Here is a 21,655-nt window from a genome sequence, read left to right as displayed (position 1 = left end):
AAATTTAAGACTTCATTCATTGTCTGCTTCTAAATTATGTTGGCGGTGGGGTAGCCTAGTGGTTTAAACGTTTGCTCATCACGCCCAAGGCCCGGGTTCGATTCCCCACATGGGTACAATGTGTGAAGCATATTTCTGGTGTCCCCCACCATGATAGCTGGAATATTGCTAAAACAAGCGCATAAAAACATAATTACTCACTCACTCTGTTCAAGACGCTGTTTTGTTAATAATCCATGTCATGTCACCACTCACCAGTGATATGAAATATATTGATTTCTTTCAGACATTTCTGCTCAAAGTTACGGCTCTGATATTTATTGATAATCGATCGATATTTAGTTCATAATTGTCGATCTCTGTGATCTGTATCGATAGCCTTGTCTGGTCCAGACTTGATTATTTACAGACTTATAGCTGGAATATTGCTGAGTGTGGCGTTAAACAACAAACCAACCAACTAAATATATTGCCAGCCCAAGTAACAGTGTAACACCATGACCCCATGTAATGACATCTCGTTTCAACGTTTTAGAGGTTTCCGGATTGTTGGTCCGTTTGTGGTGATGATCTACAAGATGATCAAGGGGGACCTGCTCAGGTTTTTCATCATTTACGCTGTCTTTGTCATCGGCTTCTCTCAAGGTAGGCCACCTCATCCTCTCACAGCTGCTAACAGAAAACTAACTATAGGTCCTAGCTGTAGTTCTCTCAGAACATCTCAGATAACTGATCTACACTTCCACTGACGCTGGTCTGTAGTCCTCTCATAGCCCTCCGAATATCATATCACCTCGAAGGACAAAGATACGTATCACAACATGATCTCTCTGATTAGAAAGGCTTCATATCACCTCCTTGCCTTTGAGATACATATATCATCGCCACTTTCTATTGATGAATGTATCATATTACCACCTTACTGTTGAAATATCTGTCATATCACCACGTTACTCTTGAGATACATATCATATCATGGCTTTGTATTTGAAATACTTGTCATATCACCACTTTACTATTGAAATACGTGTCATATCGCAAACTTACTGTTGAGATACATATCATATCATATCATGGCTTTGTATTTGAGATACTTGTCATATCACCACTTTACTATTGAAATACGTGTCATATCGCCAACTTACTGTTGAGATACATATCATATCATATCATGGCTTTGTATTTGAGATACTTGTCATATCACCACTTTACTATTGAAATACGTGTCATATCGCCAACTTACAACAGAGATCCGTCATATCACCACCTTACAATTGAGACATCATCTCATGGTAAAGTGTATGGTTGTTGCCTCAACATCCACCATTGCACGGATCTTTACTTTCACATATATTTATACCATTCACAACACTTTTCTGAAGCGTCAGTAATCGTCAGACACAAACTATGCTATTTTCCCAAGCTTTCTTCAAACACATTTCCATATCAGTACTAGATCTGTATTAACCTATTATACCACCTTTTTTCCAGCAATGTTCATAGTGTTCCGCGGCGTGACTGCTACAGTGTTCGCTGATGCCGGGGGCGCTATAATGGGCATGTTTGTCATGTCCCTGGGCCAGTTTGGAGATATCTATGACTCCTTCGTAGAGACTCAGTACCCCATCATGGGCAAAGTAGGCACCCCTCCCTGCACTGCACTCTGTGTTGTGGCGAATTCTCCATCCCTGCCCCACGTTGGCACTGTTGCAGCATGTTTCCGATGGTCGCTTAAAAAAAGTCATCAGTTAAGATGGAGAAATTAACATATTAAACCCTTAACATGAATTTTACCTTACCATTTTGCACATTTACAGATTGTTTACAAAAGGGAACAGTTTACCAGTTAATCAGTATTTGAGAAGGTGGTGTCCTACCTGTGACAGTTTAACAGGTTGAGCTGGGAAATTAATCATTAAGATCTATATTTTTTATTTAACCTTCTTACTTCTTGCTCATTACTCAAATGGATTAAGCATAGAAAACATGTTGTCATCTGTAGAATTTGTGTCAGCCTTAAGTCTTTATGATTACAATTGTATAAGAACTACTCACCTGATTGAAAGACTTCTGGTAAAGTCATCCCTTGTGCATGGTGTGGCACAAGCATATCTTCTCAAAAGCCATCAGGAATCTAATAAAGCTGAAACTGAATGTTTCTTATGATTGTTCCCACTAATGATGACACCAAACTTGTCAAAGAGACTTGAACTGGATTTTCAAAATGGCCACCACAGTATTCTAAAATCTGTTTTTGCTATTTATAATGCAAACAGTTTGCTTTAAAATAGTGAGGCTTTAAAAATTTGTGAAAGAAAAAAGTTCACAAACTGATGTAAAATAACACAGGCATACTGTGGAAAGTTTAAGTATGGTAATTAATGATAAAAATATAATGTTTTCCTGACAACAACCATCTCTGGTAATTCAGGTTAATGATGAAGGACATGGAAGAAAATCACAAGCATTTTATGTATGCTTCTAATAATAGCAGGGGAGAGAACCCTTTTTAGTTCACACAGGAAAATAAATCTGCGAGGAACTTCATATCATATATATGGACATAATCATCTAAATGAAAACCATGCATTATTTTCAGGCTGCTCCTTCACTGCACTGCCTCCCCTGCACAGCTGATATCCAGTTCCACATTAGCTTTTCATTTTATCGCACATACCCATGCATTTTTACTGTTGGTGTAAATATGATATGCTACCCATGCTTTCTTGATGATCTTATTTTTGATTTAATAAAAATGAGGGAGACTTGTTTTGATTTATGGGTAGTTGTACTTTGTGTGTACACCTCTCCTTATATGGCAGTCATTCTTACACCAATAGTATTGAGTTCATACTGCTGTAATGTTGTGATGTTAAATCAGGATCTACCAACTCAGTTTGACACAATATTGAATTGTCTAATGGAAAAAGAACATTTCAAATCATTTCAAAATTCACACGTGAAATGACAATTTATCATTTTTCAATTAAAGTAAAATACTAGAAAAATAAATTTGAAAGGTGTCCTTAAGAACATGTTTTGTGTAATCTGTGTTTAACCTTATTATAAAGCAAAGTTGATGTCAAATTGCAAGAGGTATTTCAAACCCAATTAAAGCATTTTTTTGTATTACTATGTTTGCAGATCCACCATTTTAAAAAAACACCTAAATAACTTTTTCCTTCTCTCATTGTCAGCTATCAAATTGAAATGATCAATTAAAAACACGAAAGACAATTTTTGGGATAAGGGAAGTAACTCTTCAATAATCATGCACCATTACAATTCACCCATTCAACAATATTCTAAAAACTACATGAAAAATAAATTATTTTTATAATTTTTTAGTGGACTGTAGACTAAGTAATAGAACAGGTGCTTGTCCTAAGTCCACTAACCCATCTCATTTTCGTTTTGGTTTGGTTGGTGCAAGTTCTGACATCTTGTTCCAGCTATTTATGTCCCTTCCGCAACAAGTCCAGTGTGTTTGGCGGAGCCTTTAGGAGCTATCTTTGGTATGTTCGGCCATGTCGGGTCGTGACTTCAAGACTTGTATGAAGACTTTGAAGTTAAACTCCATACTCCATTTAAAGAAATGGCCAGTAAAGTCGGTGGTTGGGAAGTGCTGGGGATAGTGACTGGCAAAGAAAGGTTCTACCATTCATTACCTCTGTCGGTAGAAGTAATCAATAAGATGAAGATATCCATTGTTGTTTGTCAGTCACAGAGTGAGTGAGGGTTAACGCTAATTTGAACATTCTCCAAGTTATATCATTGCATGTTGGCTTAGGAGGAAAGACTAAACTACTTGCCAGTCACAGATTCCTGATTCCAAAGTACTGTTATTTATTGAGTTACGGAGAATCAAATACATCTGCATTATATTTTTTGAAACTTTAAAGTAGCATCATATTGCTTATATTTACTAATCAGCTTTGAGTGAGTGAGGGAGTGAGTGAGTTAAGATTTTAAGTCACATCGGCAATATTTCAGCCATATTGTGTCTAAATCAAGTTATAAATATATTAACAAACAGTAAAACAACTAGATTATCACAGATATAAATATAAAACTGGTACCTAAATCTAAAACATTTGAACTATACAAGACGATACAATATAAAAACAGGCTATAGATTGCCAACAACTGAAGGTAGATCACCATACTAGGGACCATGCCAATCAGCTTTGAAGTATGCTTAGTGAACAGAGACATGTGAAGTTTTATTTCCCTGTTTTTCAAACTCTTTGATTAATAAAAAAAAGTTCCAGGTGCCATACCAGCTTAGAAAGATAAACCCTAAACAGGCATTTCAGTTGCACCTCTTTACTTGGAAAGTGTAGACAAGTAGCCAGGGAAACACTATTTGATTATTTCCCCTGCTTTTTGCGCCCTACCATGGCATACCATGCACGCCTTACCCCTCAGAAATGAGGGTCCTAGCTATTCCTGACCCAGTGTTGTTCTTAGGTAGAACATTGTTACAAAGTATGTCATAGGTTGTATGAATAATGGTTTTAATTTGTCTATATGTTTCATTTATGATAGTAAATATCTGAAACAAATTGAGATGTCAGGCCAAAGTCAGTTGTATTGGGGAAAAAACATGTTGTACTACCTTCAGCAGGGTGTGCCATCATGTACTGTGTGTTGATCATGTGCACAATGGTGTGCCATGTGTTGATAATGTGCCACCATGGTGTGCCATGTGTTGATAATGTGCCACCCTGGTGTGCCATCATGTACTGTGTTGATCATGTGCCACCATGGTGTGCCATGTGTTGATCATGTGCCACGATGGTGTGCCATGTGCTGATAGTGTGCCAACATGGTGTGCCATGTGCTGATAGTGTGCCACCATAGTGTGTCATGTGTTGATAGTGTGCCACCATAGTGTGCCATGTGCTGATAGTGTGCCACCATAGTGTGCCATGTGCTGATAATGTGACATCCATGTGTGCCATATGTTGTACTGTGTTGATAATGTGCTACAATGATGTGCCATGTGTTGATAATGTGCCACCATGATGTACCATATGTTGATAATGTGCCACAATGGTGTATCATGTGTTGATAATGTGCCACAATGGTGTATCATGTGTTGATAATGTGCCACAATGGTGTGCCATGTGTTGATAATGTGCCAAACTAGTGTGCCATGTGTTGATAATGTGCCACAATGTTGTGCCATGTGCTGATAGTGTGCCGCCATGGTGTACCATGTGTTGATAGTACCAGCATGATGTGCCATGTGTTGATAATGTGCCACCATGATGCACCATATGTTGATTAATGTGCCACAATGTTGTACTGTGTTGATAATGTGCTACAATGGTGTGCCATGTGTTGATAATGTGCCACAATGTTGTACCATGTGTTGATAATGTGCCACAATGGTGTGCCATGTGTTGATAATGTGCCACAATGTTGTACCATGTGTTGATAATGTGCCACAATGTTGTACCATGTGTTGATAATGTGCCACAATGGTGTACCATGTGTTAATAATGTGCCACGATGGTGTGCCATGTGTTGATAATGCAAGGGTGTACAATGTGTTGATAATGCCACCACAGTGTGCCATGTGTTGATAATGCCAGGGTGGACCATGTATTGATAATGTGCCACATGCTGTTAATGTCATGGTGGTGTACCATGTGTCAGGTACTGAGAGAGTTCTATGTCCACAGATTCTGTTCATGGCCTACATGATCATGGTGACACTGCTGCTGGTGAACATGCTGATCGCCATGATGGGCAACACGTACCAGGTCATCAGTGAGACTCAGAAGGAGTGGTTCAGACAGGTAAAGATGGGACAAACATTGGGATGAGACTCTGAGATTGAGATGGGTTTGCGCAGTATTTCAGTTATTTCATGGCATGCCAGCTTGATGTGGGATGAAGATCCAAAATGATGAAGTCCACTGCTTTGGTGAACTTCAGAAGCATTATGGCTGCTGACAGACATAGAAATTTGCGAATCTGGAATTTGAAGCGCTAATCATTTGTTTCTGGTATGATTGAGAGGGACACAGGGTGATTGTTTACAGGTGTGTGATTATGATGGTGATTGTGTAAAGAGTGAGATATGATTGTGTGAATTTTGTGATTGTCTGAGTGTTATGATTATGATAGTAATTGAATAATAATGATTATGATAGTGATTGAGTGATGATGATTGTGTTCGTGATTGTGTGATGATGATTGTGCATGTGATTGAGTGATGGTGATTACTTGTGATTGAGTGACGATGATTGTGATTGAGTGATAATGTTTGTGCATTTGATTAAGTGATGATGATTGTGCTTGTGATTGAGTGATGATGATTGTGTTCATGATTGAGTGATTAAGATTGTGCATGTGATTGTGTGATGATTGTGTTTGTGATTGATGATTGTGCATATGATTGTGTAATGGTGATTGCTTGTGATTGAGTGAGTGATGATGATTGTGTTTGAGATTGAGTGATGATGATTGTGTTTGAGATTGAGTGATGGTGATTGTGTTTGACATTGAGTGATGGTGATTGTGTTTGAGATTGAGTGATGGTGATTGTGTTTGAGATTGAGTGATGATGATTGTGATTGAGATTGAGTGATGATGATTGTGTTTGAGATTGAGTGATGGTGATTGTGTTTGAGATTGAGTTGAGTGATGATGATTGTGTTTGAGATTGAGTGATGGTGATTGTGTTTGAGATTGAGTGATGATGATTGTGATTGAGATTGAGTGATAATGATTGTGTTTGAGATTGAGTGATGATGATTGTGTTTGAGATTGAGTGATGGTGATTATGTTTGAGATTGAGTGATGATGATTGTGATTGAGATTGAGTGATGGTGATTATGTTTGAGATTGAGTGATGATGATTGTGATTGAGATTGAGTGACGATGATTGTGTTTGAGATTGAGTGATGATGATTGTGTTTGAGATTGAGTGATGGTGATTGTGTTTGAGATTGAGTGATGATGATTGTGTTTGAGATTGAGTGATGGTGATTGTGTTTGAGATTGAGTGATGGTGATTATGTTTGAGATTGAGTGATGATGATTGTGATTGAGATTGAGTGACGATGATTGTGTTTGAGATTGAGTGATGATGATTGTGTTTGAGATTGAGTGATGGTGATTGTGTTTGAGATTGAGTGATGGTGATTGTGTTTGATATTGAGTGATGATGATTCTGTTTGAGATTGAGTGATGATGATTGTGATTGAGTGATAATGATTGTGCTTTTGACTGAGTTGTGATGATGATTGTGCTTGTTTGAATGATGATGACTGAGAGACATATAAAGATATTGAGAGAACACTCTACATCTGCTGCAGTGGGCCAAGATTGTCCTGGTGGTGGAGCAGAGCGTGACAACAGACGAGAGACGACAACAGCAGATCAAGTACTCCCAGCCAATGGCTGATGGGCGCAGGGCTCTGGTCATCAGGTGGCACCAGACGGTAAGGATGAACTACTAATCAGCACCAAGACCCAACTTGAATGAAATATAATGTATTGAAATCATGCTCTATGCCCAGAAGCTTCATTATTTATTTTATATTACTCTTCACACTCCGGCACAGCTGATGACCTTAACATAACATCACTGCCACAGGCTAATTTGCATATCACGTGACCAGACTTTTCTCTTGTTTGTAATCAAACGCATATTCAGAATAAGAAGAGACTGGACTCAATGCTTTTTTTCAGCTCTCTTCATAATGTTTTACATTGTTACATATATATTCTTCCACAACTGCGACAGTTAGGTCTATGACAGTACATATTTAGATATCAAACTGGCTGCATCGTTTGCTCTCCATCGGCTTTGATGACAGCAACGTGGAGCCGCACAACCTATGTAAACAAAGGATCGCTACATAAATCGAAATAGCGTTACATGTTTTGGATATTTTCTCAGTGAAACTAAACCATTCTATTAAAGATGTTTAGTTAGATGTGTAGACTCGTCAAAATTAAAAGAGTGAAAGAAATCTGTACATTATATTGAATGGACATTGCAAGATGTGACGAATCGTCACATTTTTCTGGCCTGTGGCAGAGATACTATGCTGGCTTGCCACATGGAACTCTGGGTAGGAGAGTGATTGCTCTTGTCATTGTGATGTTAGATCACTGTATCGTATGACGGGTTGTATGAATCTATGACCTTCGTAATATGTTGGACTCCCAGCAGGGTATGAAACTCCCAAAAATTTCAACCAGACCATAGGGCAGGTTAGATGTAAAACTTGTCAGCCCTGACCAAAACTTACCTGCCCACAAAATATCTTCATATACATTTCTAAATTTTAATGCGACTGTCGGGCAGGTGAATCTGAGAATCCTGCAGTCTGTGTTGAAAATAACCCATCCTGTCCCGGGTGGTTGGGCAGGCGGGTATTTAGAAGTCTGAACCCAGGTTTAACTGATCCAGCTGATCTACTCCCTCACTATTGATGTTGTTGATGTTGCAGGAGAAGGAGAAGGAGGAGCTGAAGGGACTGCGGGAACTGCACAAGCAGCAGCAGGAGAAGCTCCGCCAACAGAAGCTGCGGCAGAACATCAAGAAGCGGACCACACCCACTACACTGAGATACCAGGAAGTCAATGAGGGCACTTGCAACTTGTAATCTGACCAATCAGATGAATGCTGAAGTTTCAGCTGACCAAACAGATTACAGCTAATGTTTGAACTATTCTCTCAGATTGTGAAAATTGTTTGAACTGGCCAGTCATACTACTGCTGAAGATTCTACTGGCCAATCAGATTACAGCTAATGTGTCAGATTGTCACCAATGTTTGAACTGTCCAGTCATATTACTGCTGAAGATTCTACTGGCCAATCAGATTACAGCTAATGTTTAAACTGTTGTGTCAGATTGTGACCAATGTTCAAACTGTCCAGTCATACTACTGCTGAAGAATCTACTGACCAATCAGATTACAGCCAATGTTTGAACTGTTGTGTCAGTTTGTGGACTATGTTTTATATGTGTAGTCATAGTACTGCTTAAGTTTGGACTGACCAATCAGATTACAGCGTATGTTTGAACTATTCACTCAGATTGTGGCGAGTTATTTTACTGTCAAGTCAAACTACTGCTGAAGTTTCTACTGACCAATCAGATTTTAGATAACATTTGGGCACTGATTAATCAGATGAAGTCCAAAGCCAACAATCAAGTTTCAGTTGTAGTGAAATCTGCCCAGTGGATGTAGAAAATGATTGATGTGGTTACACGTCCCATCGGTCTGATACAGAATTCTTGCCAGTTCTGCTCAAGTGGGGAATTTAACTCATCAGATATGAAAAGTCAGCCAATGAACAAAATTAATTCTTCCCAATCAATTTGCTGATGAGAGCTTTACTTCTATTAATAGTTCAAATCCAAACATTTCTTTCAATAATTATCAATGAGTGCAATAACACCTGTACAAGTACAAACTGTTCTAATTATGTCAAAGCCATTGTTTTATTAGACTTAGGGCCATTTACAAAATGAACATGATGATTGTTTGATGTTTTGACAAATATATATGTTGAAAACTTACAATTGATATTCCTCTGAGATGGTAATTTTAAAAGTTCCCAAGATAGATGGTCTGGTTGTTTTAATTTGGCCATATTTTATCAGAATCTGGCAAAATTATTTTCAACAGCATTTCCGTAGAACACATATTGTGATATGGGTAACAGTGAGGGTGTAATGAGACTGTCTGCAAGGTGATATGTTGTCTCACAAATAGTATTCATTGCTGCCATAAGTGTTGGCAACTTCATTTTCAGTCGATTCTAGTCAATGCATGTTATATGTATGCCATCTTCCTGAGTTACTGTAAGTTGGTGTTGCTTGGATACAAGCCCCAAACTCAGTCATTTAGGAGCCACAAGAATTAATCATATATTCATCGTTAGTGAAAATATATTCCAATTTTAGTTGTGAGTTTGCACATTAGCAGTGGTCACGCTAGTTAGCAGTTTTAATTGATGCCAGATATTGGACCTGATCATGATAATTCAAGTGTTCTTGTATATTTTTATATAAATATAATAATTTTTGTTGTGAAATGATGTTTAAATTATTTTAGTTGTTATATTTAATAATTTTACTGCTGATTACACATTCCATCCATTTGATAACACTTTGTATGTACCACTTATTGTTATATGTATATTTATGCGATTAAAATAAACAATTTTGACAGACTAGTCCTGTATAGCAACTCCATCTGGATGAGTCAGTGATTTATGTTGGTGTACAATGAATACTTAAAGTCGCCTCAAAAGTCTAATGACAATTGTTTATGTAATGTGACCCACAGTTTTAAGAATATTATCAAATCATGGACATATGGACAGTATTTATGTCATGTTTGATCATAGTTGGGTTTTATCTTGGTGGGGACCAGGGAATGGGAGTGGAGTCTTGTGCAAGACAGGTCTTCATTACAATTGTTAATTCGAGCGTGGTGTACAAACTGTTCAGCTCATGGCCGTTGTGGGAAAATAGCATAAAGCGAGTGAACTCCACTGTCTTGAATGCATTCAAACATGCTCATTTGCACCTAATTCGTCAGTTGCCTGATGACGTCACGTGGGATGTGTCACTATTCATCATAAAACATTTGAATGAGTTTTTGTCTGGATGCTGTGGCCAAATACATCTGGTGAGCAGGCCAGCCACCGTAACATATGAATGTTGTTGGTTGGGAGAAAGTACACTACCACATTGACAGTGTTGGTTCTGGTCATGTTGGAGTGAGTGAGTGAGTTAATATTTAACGTCACATCGGCAATATCTCAGCCATATCGTAAAAAAATACAATTTATACAATATAAAGAGAAAACGTTTTGAAGATTAAAACCTGTCGACGATGGACAGTAAAAATACTAGAGAATCACAGATATGAATAAAACTAGGAAGCAAAGCTAAAACATTTCAATTAAAGAGGACAGTACAGTATAAAACACGGCTATAGATCGCCAGCAACTGAAGGTAGATCACCATACTAGGAACCATGGGGACTTACATTACTTTTGCTACCTGCATGGACCCTAGCTGGATTTACACCATCCCTTCAGCCGCTGGCGATTGTAGGAATATTTAGCCGGCAGTTAAAAGACTACGTTTAAAGTATGTTAAATTTACATTTTACTTTGAAAGTTTTGGGACTTACGTACCCTCTCAGGAGGACAATAAGTTTACAGTACTTTAACCCCCTTTGAGGGTACAGCCACTAACAATCTAAGTTACTAATCTAAATTACCAATCTTTAAAATATGTCTATTTACAAAACACATTAATCAGAATTCATCAAACAAATCAATTTCTTTAAAAAAAACAATAATTAAATGATAATTAACATTTGTAAAAAGATCCTTCATTGTTTTTACATTGAAATATTTATCCCTTATGATGGAGAATTCAGCAGGTCATGTTGGAACACTGTGGTTGTTGGGAAATATATGGAAGCATGATAACACATAGGATTATATACCTGTAGTGTTTTGCATTGAGATTACTGTTAATATAAACCAGTGGCGTTCACTGTACACCGCAAATCCCACCCCACATAGCAATGACAGAAACTTTCATTTTTACAGAAATTTATTGGTACAGTTATATTGTAAAATAGTCTTATTTTGGTTTGCAATGTAACATTTAAAAAAAGATATTCTGTTTTTGGTGAAATTGTGATTCAATATATTATTTTGAAAATGTATTTTTGTACATTAAGACCGTTGTGACTTTGAGGACATACGGTAGCTGAAAATGAATACCTATGTAATATAATATGTGAACGAAACGACAAATAAACCTGCTTCAACTATATTGAAATGTTCTGTCTTTGATGTAGGGGGTGTCATCAGTGAAAGGGTAGTACCTACACAGACAAATAGGTAGCCCTGATTGTGAGGTGTCTAACAATGACAACCCGTGAAGAATTTGATCTTGTAAAACTTGTAATGATATCAATGTTGTTTATGCCAGCACTGGTGTGAGATCACAGCACCAGTTTTCATGAAGTATTTAACTTGTTTCAACATGATGATAATTAAATGATGGACACACACTTGTCAAATCAGTGACCCACCAGACAAGTGAATAACAGACAGAGTAGATAATTCTGGATCATCCCGTTGATTTCGTAGTTTACAACCTGTGAAGATCCAGGTTAGAATTGGTCTCTAGCATCCCATGCTTGTCTCCCCTGTGAAGATCCGGGTTGAATTGGTCTTCAGCAACCCATGCTTGTCGTAAGAGGCAACTAACGGGATCGGGTGGTCAGGCTCGCAGACTTGGTTGACACATGTCATCGGTTCCCAATTGTGCAGATCGATGCTCATGCTGTTGATCTCTGAATTGTCTGGTCCAGACTCGATTATTTGCAAACCACCACCGTCATATAGCTGGAATTTTGCTGAGTGAGGTGTTAAGCAACAAACCAACCAATGAACCATTACACTCCAACCGTCCAGGCTTTATACCCATTGGTGTTATTATTGGGTGCCAGTCACACCAAACACCAAAGGCTGGAGCTGTACTGACTGTTGTCCAAAATATGTCAAATTTGTTGAAGAATATGGTGAAGTCATATCAAAAGTTGCAGAAACACACATGGAAATGTCCCGAAGCTTGTACCTCCTGCAACCACTGTGCAAGTAATTATGAAGCTCAGTTTCCGAATAATCATCACCAAATCTTGAACAATTTGTCCAAAATGAATATTTTGCGAAATTCTACCTTTACTCGGTCATCAAATATTGGCAACCTTCTGCAAATCCGACTGATGATTTCTCAGAAGGATTACTTTAAATTTTGGTTAAATATATAACATGATTCATCCCAGTTTCATTAAAAAACCAGCTGAATATTATGTAGTTTATTATGTTCATTGTATGACACACACGTAGCGTTTGTTTATACATCTCTGGAAGTTAATTACATTTATGATACGTAAGTCCCAAAACTTTCAAAGCTAAATTTAAACTTAACCGATTATTAAACGTAGTATTTTTGTTTTTTTAAAGTTTGGCTAAATTTTCCTACAATTGCCAGCGGCTGAAGGAATGGTGCAAAGGTACTGTAAGTCACCGTGGTCCCTAGTATGGTGATCTACCTTCAGTTGTTGGCGATCTATAGCCTGTTTTTATGTTGTATCGTCCTCTATAGTTAAGGTTTTTTAGTTTCAAATATATAACTGTGATAGTCTAGTTGGTTTTACTGTCCTTTGTCGACAGATATTTTAAATTGCTTACCTTGTTTTCATCGCTTTATGGCTGTAATATTGCCTGTGAGATGTAAAATTTTAACTCACAAACAAATAACGTTTATGAGTTTTGATACTGGGAATCAGTTTCAGCATTATTTTTAGATGGATATATTATTTCACAAGAAAGGTGTCTCAAAGCAAGAGCAAACAAACTAAATTAATAACAATTAATAACATTAATAACGTGTTATACCACGATATACTTAGTGTTTGTTTGCCTAGTTATGCATTTAAATCATACTTATCTATCAATCATCAATTAAATAATTGATGGAAATATTTATCAGTAACTTGATTAGATTATAAATTATTTTATCACCTTTCCACGTTTACTTAAGGTCACCTGCTCTTAAAAACTCTTGCTATGATCATTTCCAGTAAATTAACTAAAATGACAATTTTTTAACAATTGAGATATTTCACTAAAACGTATACCGGGCCATGATGCCCATTCAAGTGAATATCGTATGTTGTGACAAAAATTCCAAACAAAAATGTCCTCATAGTTAATTATGACTGATCGTGAGGCCACCGCACATCTAAGTCCGCCTAAGATCTTTTGTCCCGACCGTACGGGTTTTGTTATGGTACACAACAAATCCTAACAATAAGTACTGGATATCGCGAGTGATAATGGTATAATTCGTACGCACATCACTTCTGAGGCATCGTTTGAAAACGGAAGTAAGCTTGACAAATCCACAAAGCGCAAACAGCTTTCTGATTAGTTCAATGGACGTATGCGCAGACTGGATCGGTCTATACTTGAAATGTAATGTGAGGTGAGAGTTACCTCTCCTTATAAGAGACTCCAGAAGATTCTCCAACTCCCTGAGTCAGTAAGTAGTGGGCCTTAGAGCTGTAGTACCCTGTAGTACCTTCCATAACACTGTGCAAATATAGAACACCCACTGAAAGTCAACAGAAACATTGTCATACACTTGGCACATCGTCAAAATAGAAGCGACAAAACCCTTTCCATATTCATAAGAAATCTCTGCCAAAAGCAGAGTCGATTGTACAGTTGTGACTATATCATGATCATGAGCATATTTTGTTTCACAGTATTACAGCTGTATGATGTTTGTAAACAAATAGGATCTGAACCAGAAAATCTAGTGATTGTCACCATGCGATATGATGACAGAGCATGTGTTTATGAACCACTTTGAAATAGTCATGATACCAGGTGTTCGAGTAAAGGTTAGCGTATCCTGCCTCACCGGTGGCACCCGTCTAGTCATATGGTATAAGGGTATCCCCCATTTGTCAGACATCCCAATAGTCAGACAGGTTAAAACAACAAACCATCTGGTTGAGTGCACCGCTAGTCCCCTACCTGTTACCTCTTAATGAAATAGAAATGGCCCATCAAATAAATAACAACGTGAGTGAGTGAGTTATAATTTAACGTCACATCGGCAATATTGCAGCAATATCGTGACGAGAACAGTTGATATCAATATTCAAATCAATAAATGTATAACGTAAAAACCTGTCATCGAAGGACAGTAAAAATGCTAGAGTATCACAGCTCCTAATTTAAAACTAGCATGTGAAACTAAAACATTTAAATCAAAGAAGACAATACAATATAAAACTCGGCCTATAGATCGCCAACAACTGAAGGTAGATCACCATACTAGGAACCATGGGGACTTACAGGACATTTGCTTCCTGCATGGGCCCTAGCTGGATATACACCATAATTTAAAATAACAAATATTCTACGTTTAAAAAGCACGGTTGAGCTGAATTGACTTTGAAATTAGGGACCATGGGGACTTACAGTGCCTTTGCTACCTGCATGGATCCCAGTTGGATTTACACCATCCCCTCAGCCGCTGGCAATTGTAGGAAACTTAAGCCGAATTTTAAAAGAACAATAATACTACGTTTTAAAATTTGGTAAGCTTAAATTTAACTTTGAAAGTTTTGGGACTTACGTACCCTCTCAGGAGGACAATAATTTTACGATACTTCAACCCCCTTTGAGGGTACAGCCACTAACAATCTCAGTTACTAATCTAAACTACTACTAATAAAATATGTATCTATTTACAAACCATGTATCAAAATTTATCTAGTAATTCTATTTTCTTTTAAAAATTCAATGATTAACATTAAAATGATCCTTCACTGATTTGACATTGAAATATTTATCCCTTGTGATGGAAAAAAAAATAACAGACAGACAGACAGACAGACAGACAGATCATATATTTGAGTCTCACCTCAACATCATGCATATGTGCATATAATATAGTACAAAATAATAAAACGTTGAGCCAATCTTTAGAGACTTATGAGAGACTATATAGCATATATATAGGTTAGGATGAGAAAGCCACAATAACTCGGTGCGCCTAGTGGCTGCAAGAGTTGTATACTCCCCAGTTGTATACTCCAATGATCGAGGGAGAAAATACCAGCACCTTGAGCATGCATTAGTTGCATGGATATGTGCGCTATATAAATATCCTATATTAAAAAATGTACAAAACTAAGCGAATATAGGATATATAATACATATTTACAGTACCGAGTTAAGAGTAAAAAAGGGCATGGCACCGCCTAAGACACGACCCCACGCATCCCAAGGAGGGATAGGTCTGCCGACATGCCAACCGGCGAAGGCGACCTCCAAAGCATCTAACTCAACAACAACAACCGTAAGACTAGAAAGCAAGTTTTGGCTGTATTAAAAGACACTTGTGTATTGGACAGTTAAAATCTACAGAACAGAACTTTATTACTCTCAGGCCGATATCATCGCCATATGAGGTACAAATGACAATAAATGTTGTGGCGGAATAGTAGTTAGCCGGACGATTTTACAATTTGCATGATATATTTACAGGATTTATTGACATGATTTTTCATAACACATATCTTTTTCCATGTAAAGGGTGATGTAAATTTTAACATATTTGGCCTTATTATAAAGAAAGCTGGTATATACATGTACATTGATCTTTTTTTTCTAAAATATTTGCATTTAAGAATATAATGAAACTCAGCATACAACATAATTTACATTTTCTTTCATTTATTGGTATGGTGTTCCATCTTCCTTCTTCAACTGGTAAATGGGGGGAATAAGTACGAAAATGGAGTAAGGGGATAACTTTGTTAAACGGTAGGGACGTTAGATAATTTTCAAATTCAAATTCAGATTTCAAAAGAGAATGGAATTTTCCACATATGAGCCTCTGAATATGAAGATTACATACAAACATACAACTCAATAAATGATTCAAGATAACTTAGATGAATTGTTTGTAAACAATTTAGACCAAAAAGTTAAGAAAGTGTGACTCTACCTAATTCACCATATACAGTTGGGTACATTTCTTAAATAAATTTTTCATAAAACGTGCATTTTCATTTTGTTATAATTAACATATCCACGACCATACATCAAGATTGGGTTCACCATTGTATTGATAAGTTTAACATTCGACTTCTGTGTAAAACAAGTACATGGCTTTAGTAGCTTATTGACAGAGATTTGATTAAGATAATTTGAAAGAACATTTTCTATCAAAAATAACTCCAAGATATTTGTAAACAATAACAGTTTTCCTTAGGTTCAACTAACTTGTTGAAATATCCAATTGGGACATTCCCATTTATATATGGGTGTTGCCCTAATTAATCCCTAGTCCAGTGTCTGACTAATGGGATCGGACGTCTAACTAATGGGAGTGAACCTGTATAAGGTGTGGTATAAGTCAAAATAGGGAATTGCATCAGACATACTTTTTGTCACTGATGTATTTTGGAATTCGGAAATTTGGAAAGTTCCTTCACACGTCTACCATAAAACGTTTTGAAAGCTTTACTGAGGCCTTGAAAGTTGTAACCTTGATCAGACAACTTCTGAGCAAGAGTGACATGACGCTCTTTGAAATCTTGATTAAAAGAGCACGCTCGTTTGTAACTCAAACGTTGTGAAATGTAAACACCAAAGGCTGGAGCTGTTGGAATATTGCTTAACATGAAAGGGAAGTTGACTAGTGGAAAGTTGAAATCACCTCTTTTGTCATACAGCCTAGTGGAGAGAGTCCTTTCTTTTGTCACTCTTAATCTTTATGCATAAGATCTAAATGTGAAACAGTTGAGGTGGTCTCACTTGTCGCCTTAATTGCGAGCTCAGGTGGGTAAATCAGTGGAAGGCAATTGGTGATTTGATGGTTATTGAACGATATTAAATCATCGATGTATCGGAAGCTTAAGTTAACTTCGTGGCTAAATTACCTTCTTTTGATTTTGTCAATCCAAGCAGAAATTCTGAAGCATATGCATAAAGAAACAGATCCGCAAGGAGAGGAGCCAAATTGGTGCCCATGGAGATGCCTACTTCTTGGCGAAATGAGTGAGTGAGTTAAAATTTAAAGTCACATCGGCATTATTTCAGCCATGTCATGACTATGAGAGTTGTATGTATCAAAAATAAGATAAGACAAAATAGATATCTATCGACAAAGGGCAGTAAGATAACTAGACTGTCACAGATTAAGACCTAAAACTAGCAATTTATCATAAAACAATAATTATACATGCAACAATACAATATAAAAATGGGCTATAGATCGCCAACAACTGAAGGTAAATCACCATACTAGGGACCATGGGGACTTACAGTACCATTTGCTACCTGCATGGACCCTAGTTATATGCATACCATCCGTTCAGATGTTAGCGATTTTTTGCAAATAAGCCATGGATTAAACGAACACATATTCTACGATCTAATAACATAGTACGAATAAATAGACTATGAATGACGTGGCTTGGCGAAATGTTTTACCCCCAAAATACCAGGGGAAAAATAAACTCCAAATGACAATGAATAATACCTCCACATAACACCTTGCTTATATCACAGATCATCCTCATACATATTGACCTCTTACAAGATGTGTCCGCACGATATAGGCCACCAACAAATGTTGGAATAAATGATCGTGTCAATAAAGATAAGTCAATTAACATTTCTAAAGATTAAAAAGGTCTCATGGCCCAAGTCGACACACAGCTCAACCAGTGGATGTTTCCTGTGCAATATATACATAACAAACACAGGTCGACAAATTATCCAGCTGAACATTGTTAATAATGGCAGGACATTATTGAACCATTGTGTTTTCACATTCCTAAACGGATTTACCAAAGACTCCAGCTCTGTTCAGTATAAAAGGCTTCCTTGGTAACATCTGATTATGATCTTGATATGAATATCAGTACAGACTAACACAAGCTGTGGATGGAATAAATCGAAAAGATGATGTCTTTTGCAAATAATCGTCACTTAGTTGATCAAAAGGGGTATTGATCCTTACCATATCCGGGCAAGGATTTGAGACCGTTCATAATTTATGGCTAGGGGTGGGTGAGTGATGTTTTTTATGGGAAGCATCAACAAAATAACAAAGTAAGTAAAACCACCCTCCAGCATGTCATGTGCAAAATCAGTGACAAAACACACACACACACACACACGCGCACGCACGCACGCACACACACACACACCCCATGTTTGTCGTAAGAGGCGACTAACGGGATCCGGTGGTCAGGGTCGCTGACTTTGTTCACACATGTCATCGGTTCCCAGTGGCGTATATTGATGCTCATGCTGTTGATCACTGGGTTGTCTGGACCAGACTCGATCATATACAGACCGCCGCAATATAGCTGGAATATTGCTGAGTGCGGCGTAAAATTAAACTCACTTAATGTGACACACTAGTACTTTCCAATAGTTAAGTTAAAGCGTAGGTTAAACTGAGAATGTGACAGTTCATTTCATTAAAAATCGTTTCATACTTGGGGTACGTAATTTATTGATTTTTTGATTGATTGTCGCCCCGGCTTTGTTGACATGTACGCCATTGATCGAACGTGGTAGATTAGATGTATGTAAATGCAGCTACAGGCTGCCTTCAAAGTGTGCATAGTGTATCAGGTGTGTCTAAAGGCACCAGCAGTTAAAACAAATAGTGACAGTTGACGCTCATGATGGGTTTACTCGTTGACAATACTTCATCAGTTCACCCTCGTCGGCGTCAGTATCAACACAACGTCATGTTGGTGGAACTTCTGCTATCGCTTACCTGGAAGTCTGTTCTTGTGTTGCATGACCATGCCCATGGCATTGGTAAGTTCGACTTTTACTGTTTTCATTTCTTGGTTTTAATTTTACAACCTGATTCAATACGAAATACATTTAGAGAGTTGTAAAATGTTACAAATGCTGTATGTTGTTGGTAAAATAACTGCTATAGACGTTTAGGTTGCTTTCCATTTGGGATTCGAACCCTTACTCTCAGCTGGTTGGTTGAGTGTTTAACACCGAGCTCGTGAGCATCGATCTGCCCAATTGGCACACACTAGCTGTGTGATGCACCCGTTTGCTGATATGTGAGCGGGAGATTAGGTACCTGATCCTGAGAGTGGGTTCGAATCCCGGAAGGGGATCAACCCAAAACTACTACAATTTGTACTTAACTAAGAGGTTATCCCAACGCTGTTAACCTTGAGGGAGTAGGTAAATGAATAGATATTCTCTCCCTCGTGCATTATCTAATGTGCTAGAAAAAGAGCAAAATATATCATATGTCTGAGCTAGGTTTACCATACCATAAATTGAAAATATCTGACATAAGAGATAATGTATAAAAACAAAGGCAGATTATGATTCCATTATAGGTACTCACGGGTACTTCATACTTTAGCATAGTTATATTTTTAGAACATAGTTTGATTTAAGACTTATAATAATTATATTTTTTATAAAACCCCTAAAAATACACAACATATAACCTTTGAAAATCAATAACTTTTTCCTTTTTTGCACGTTTAAAACGTTAAAATGGGAGTTATGCTGTCGCAAATTTGTTACTTACTTATATGGTAAGACAAAAATAATCAATTACAAAATATTTTGTGCAAACTGTTGCAGGAATAACTGACAGTTACATGGACATAATCACATATAAGTATATATTTCTCAATTTTCGATTGCTTAAGTTCACTTGTACTTATGTAAAATACAACATACATATACTTATACATATATCAAAGCTGTATGACGACAGTTTGTAAAGATTCGAGATTAGACCAGACAATCCAGTGATTTTTAGATACGATGACAGACGTAGAAGGAATCAGTGAAATAATCTCTCATATGAAGCGTAAAACTACTAAACTTGTAATAAAAACGATGCATTGAATAGCAACACAAAATAGAGACACACTTTTGTAATGTATTGAGTAAGTAGTATCCTGTAAGAAAATACATTTCAAAAAGATTGTTTCTCCTTTAATCGGATTCACTTCCCTCACCTCATTTAAATATTATTAATGTAGCCTTTTTTACGAGAATTGTTTGGACTTTGCGTAAAGTTTTTATTTTTATTTACGATAATCATTGCTTTAGGAGCTTAGTGAAAATAGTTGTGAAAGGGCGGAGATACGAACACCTTTGACAGTTGGGTTCAGTGCTAGCGGGCCCTGAACTTAAGTTTAAGTTGTCCGAATTACCTTGTTTTAATTTTTCGTTTTTATTCATATTCATAAAGAATCCACGATGAAAAGAGCATAGTTGGTGCCCACAGTTGTCTAGTTTTACAACGTCTAAAGACATATTCACTTTTCCAATATTCAACCGGTTTAAACACAATGCCATTCATTCAGCAGTCTTTAATGACTCGACACAGCAACTTACAATTACAACCAGTGTTGACGTTGTCCATTACGGCAGGAGAAGCAACTTGTGTAAACTGTGTGTAGCATTCATAGACATATAAAGAGTCTTCTATGACTATATACTTTTTATCATATTGTGAATGCCATACCTTACTAAGTTTGCATTCTCTATTGGTTTGCCATGACCGTGGGAGACGTGTTAATTTGCACTTGTGAGGTGGGAACACAAAGTCTGGGCTGAATGGGTTAGATCGATCAGGTTCCTGTCTCACCCACATTTAACATTAAATTTTAACAGTTTTTTTGTCATTACCAGTGTCTGTGCTTAAGCATGCGCTTCCGGTAGTCAAATATTTGTACGTTTTCTCCTACTTCCACCTTAATCCACAACAAAGCGTTCGTAGAGCTACGACATTCGCATGTCTATGAAAAACTGTTGCGTTACGCCATGTCGTAATGTTACGTCCTCTTATTGGATAGGAACCCAGGTTCTTTTCTTTGCTTTAAGATAGTGATTAACACAGTGGAGTGTGGTAACCACCAAACTTGTAGCTTATTCATTTTATTCCCTTTGAGTATTTCAGTAATTTTAGTGTTTGAAATTGAACTGGGATTCTCTAGTCTTATTCTTTCTATTTTGTTTAATTTTGTTTATATTCAGTTTGTTGA

The 21,655-nt window shown here is 37.2% G+C and overlaps 1 protein-coding gene across 1 annotated transcript in view; it reads left to right on the top strand.

Annotated features, from left to right (window-relative positions):
• The window catches only part of LOC124275806 (transient receptor potential cation channel subfamily V member 5-like), a 35,668-nt gene extending 25,464 nt beyond the window's left edge, over positions 1-10,204 (top strand). The window contains 5 exon segments of the mRNA XM_046711481.1: positions 536-645; positions 1,492-1,637; positions 5,691-5,807; positions 7,332-7,457; positions 8,475-10,204. Coding sequence (XP_046567437.1) covers positions 536-645; positions 1,492-1,637; positions 5,691-5,807; positions 7,332-7,457; positions 8,475-8,630 — 655 coding nt within the window. The 3' untranslated portion in view covers positions 8,631-10,204.
• Positions 10,205-21,655: the final 11,451 nt, after the last annotated feature.

The sequence above is a fragment of the Haliotis rubra genome, unplaced genomic scaffold (genome assembly GCF_003918875.1).
Source record: "Haliotis rubra isolate DU_JTF1 unplaced genomic scaffold, ASM391887v1 Scf203, whole genome shotgun sequence".
NCBI lineage: Eukaryota > Metazoa > Mollusca > Gastropoda > Lepetellida > Haliotidae > Haliotis > Haliotis rubra.
Note: the sequence above shows the minus strand (reverse complement) of the source record. Positions and strands in the feature narration are given on the sequence as shown.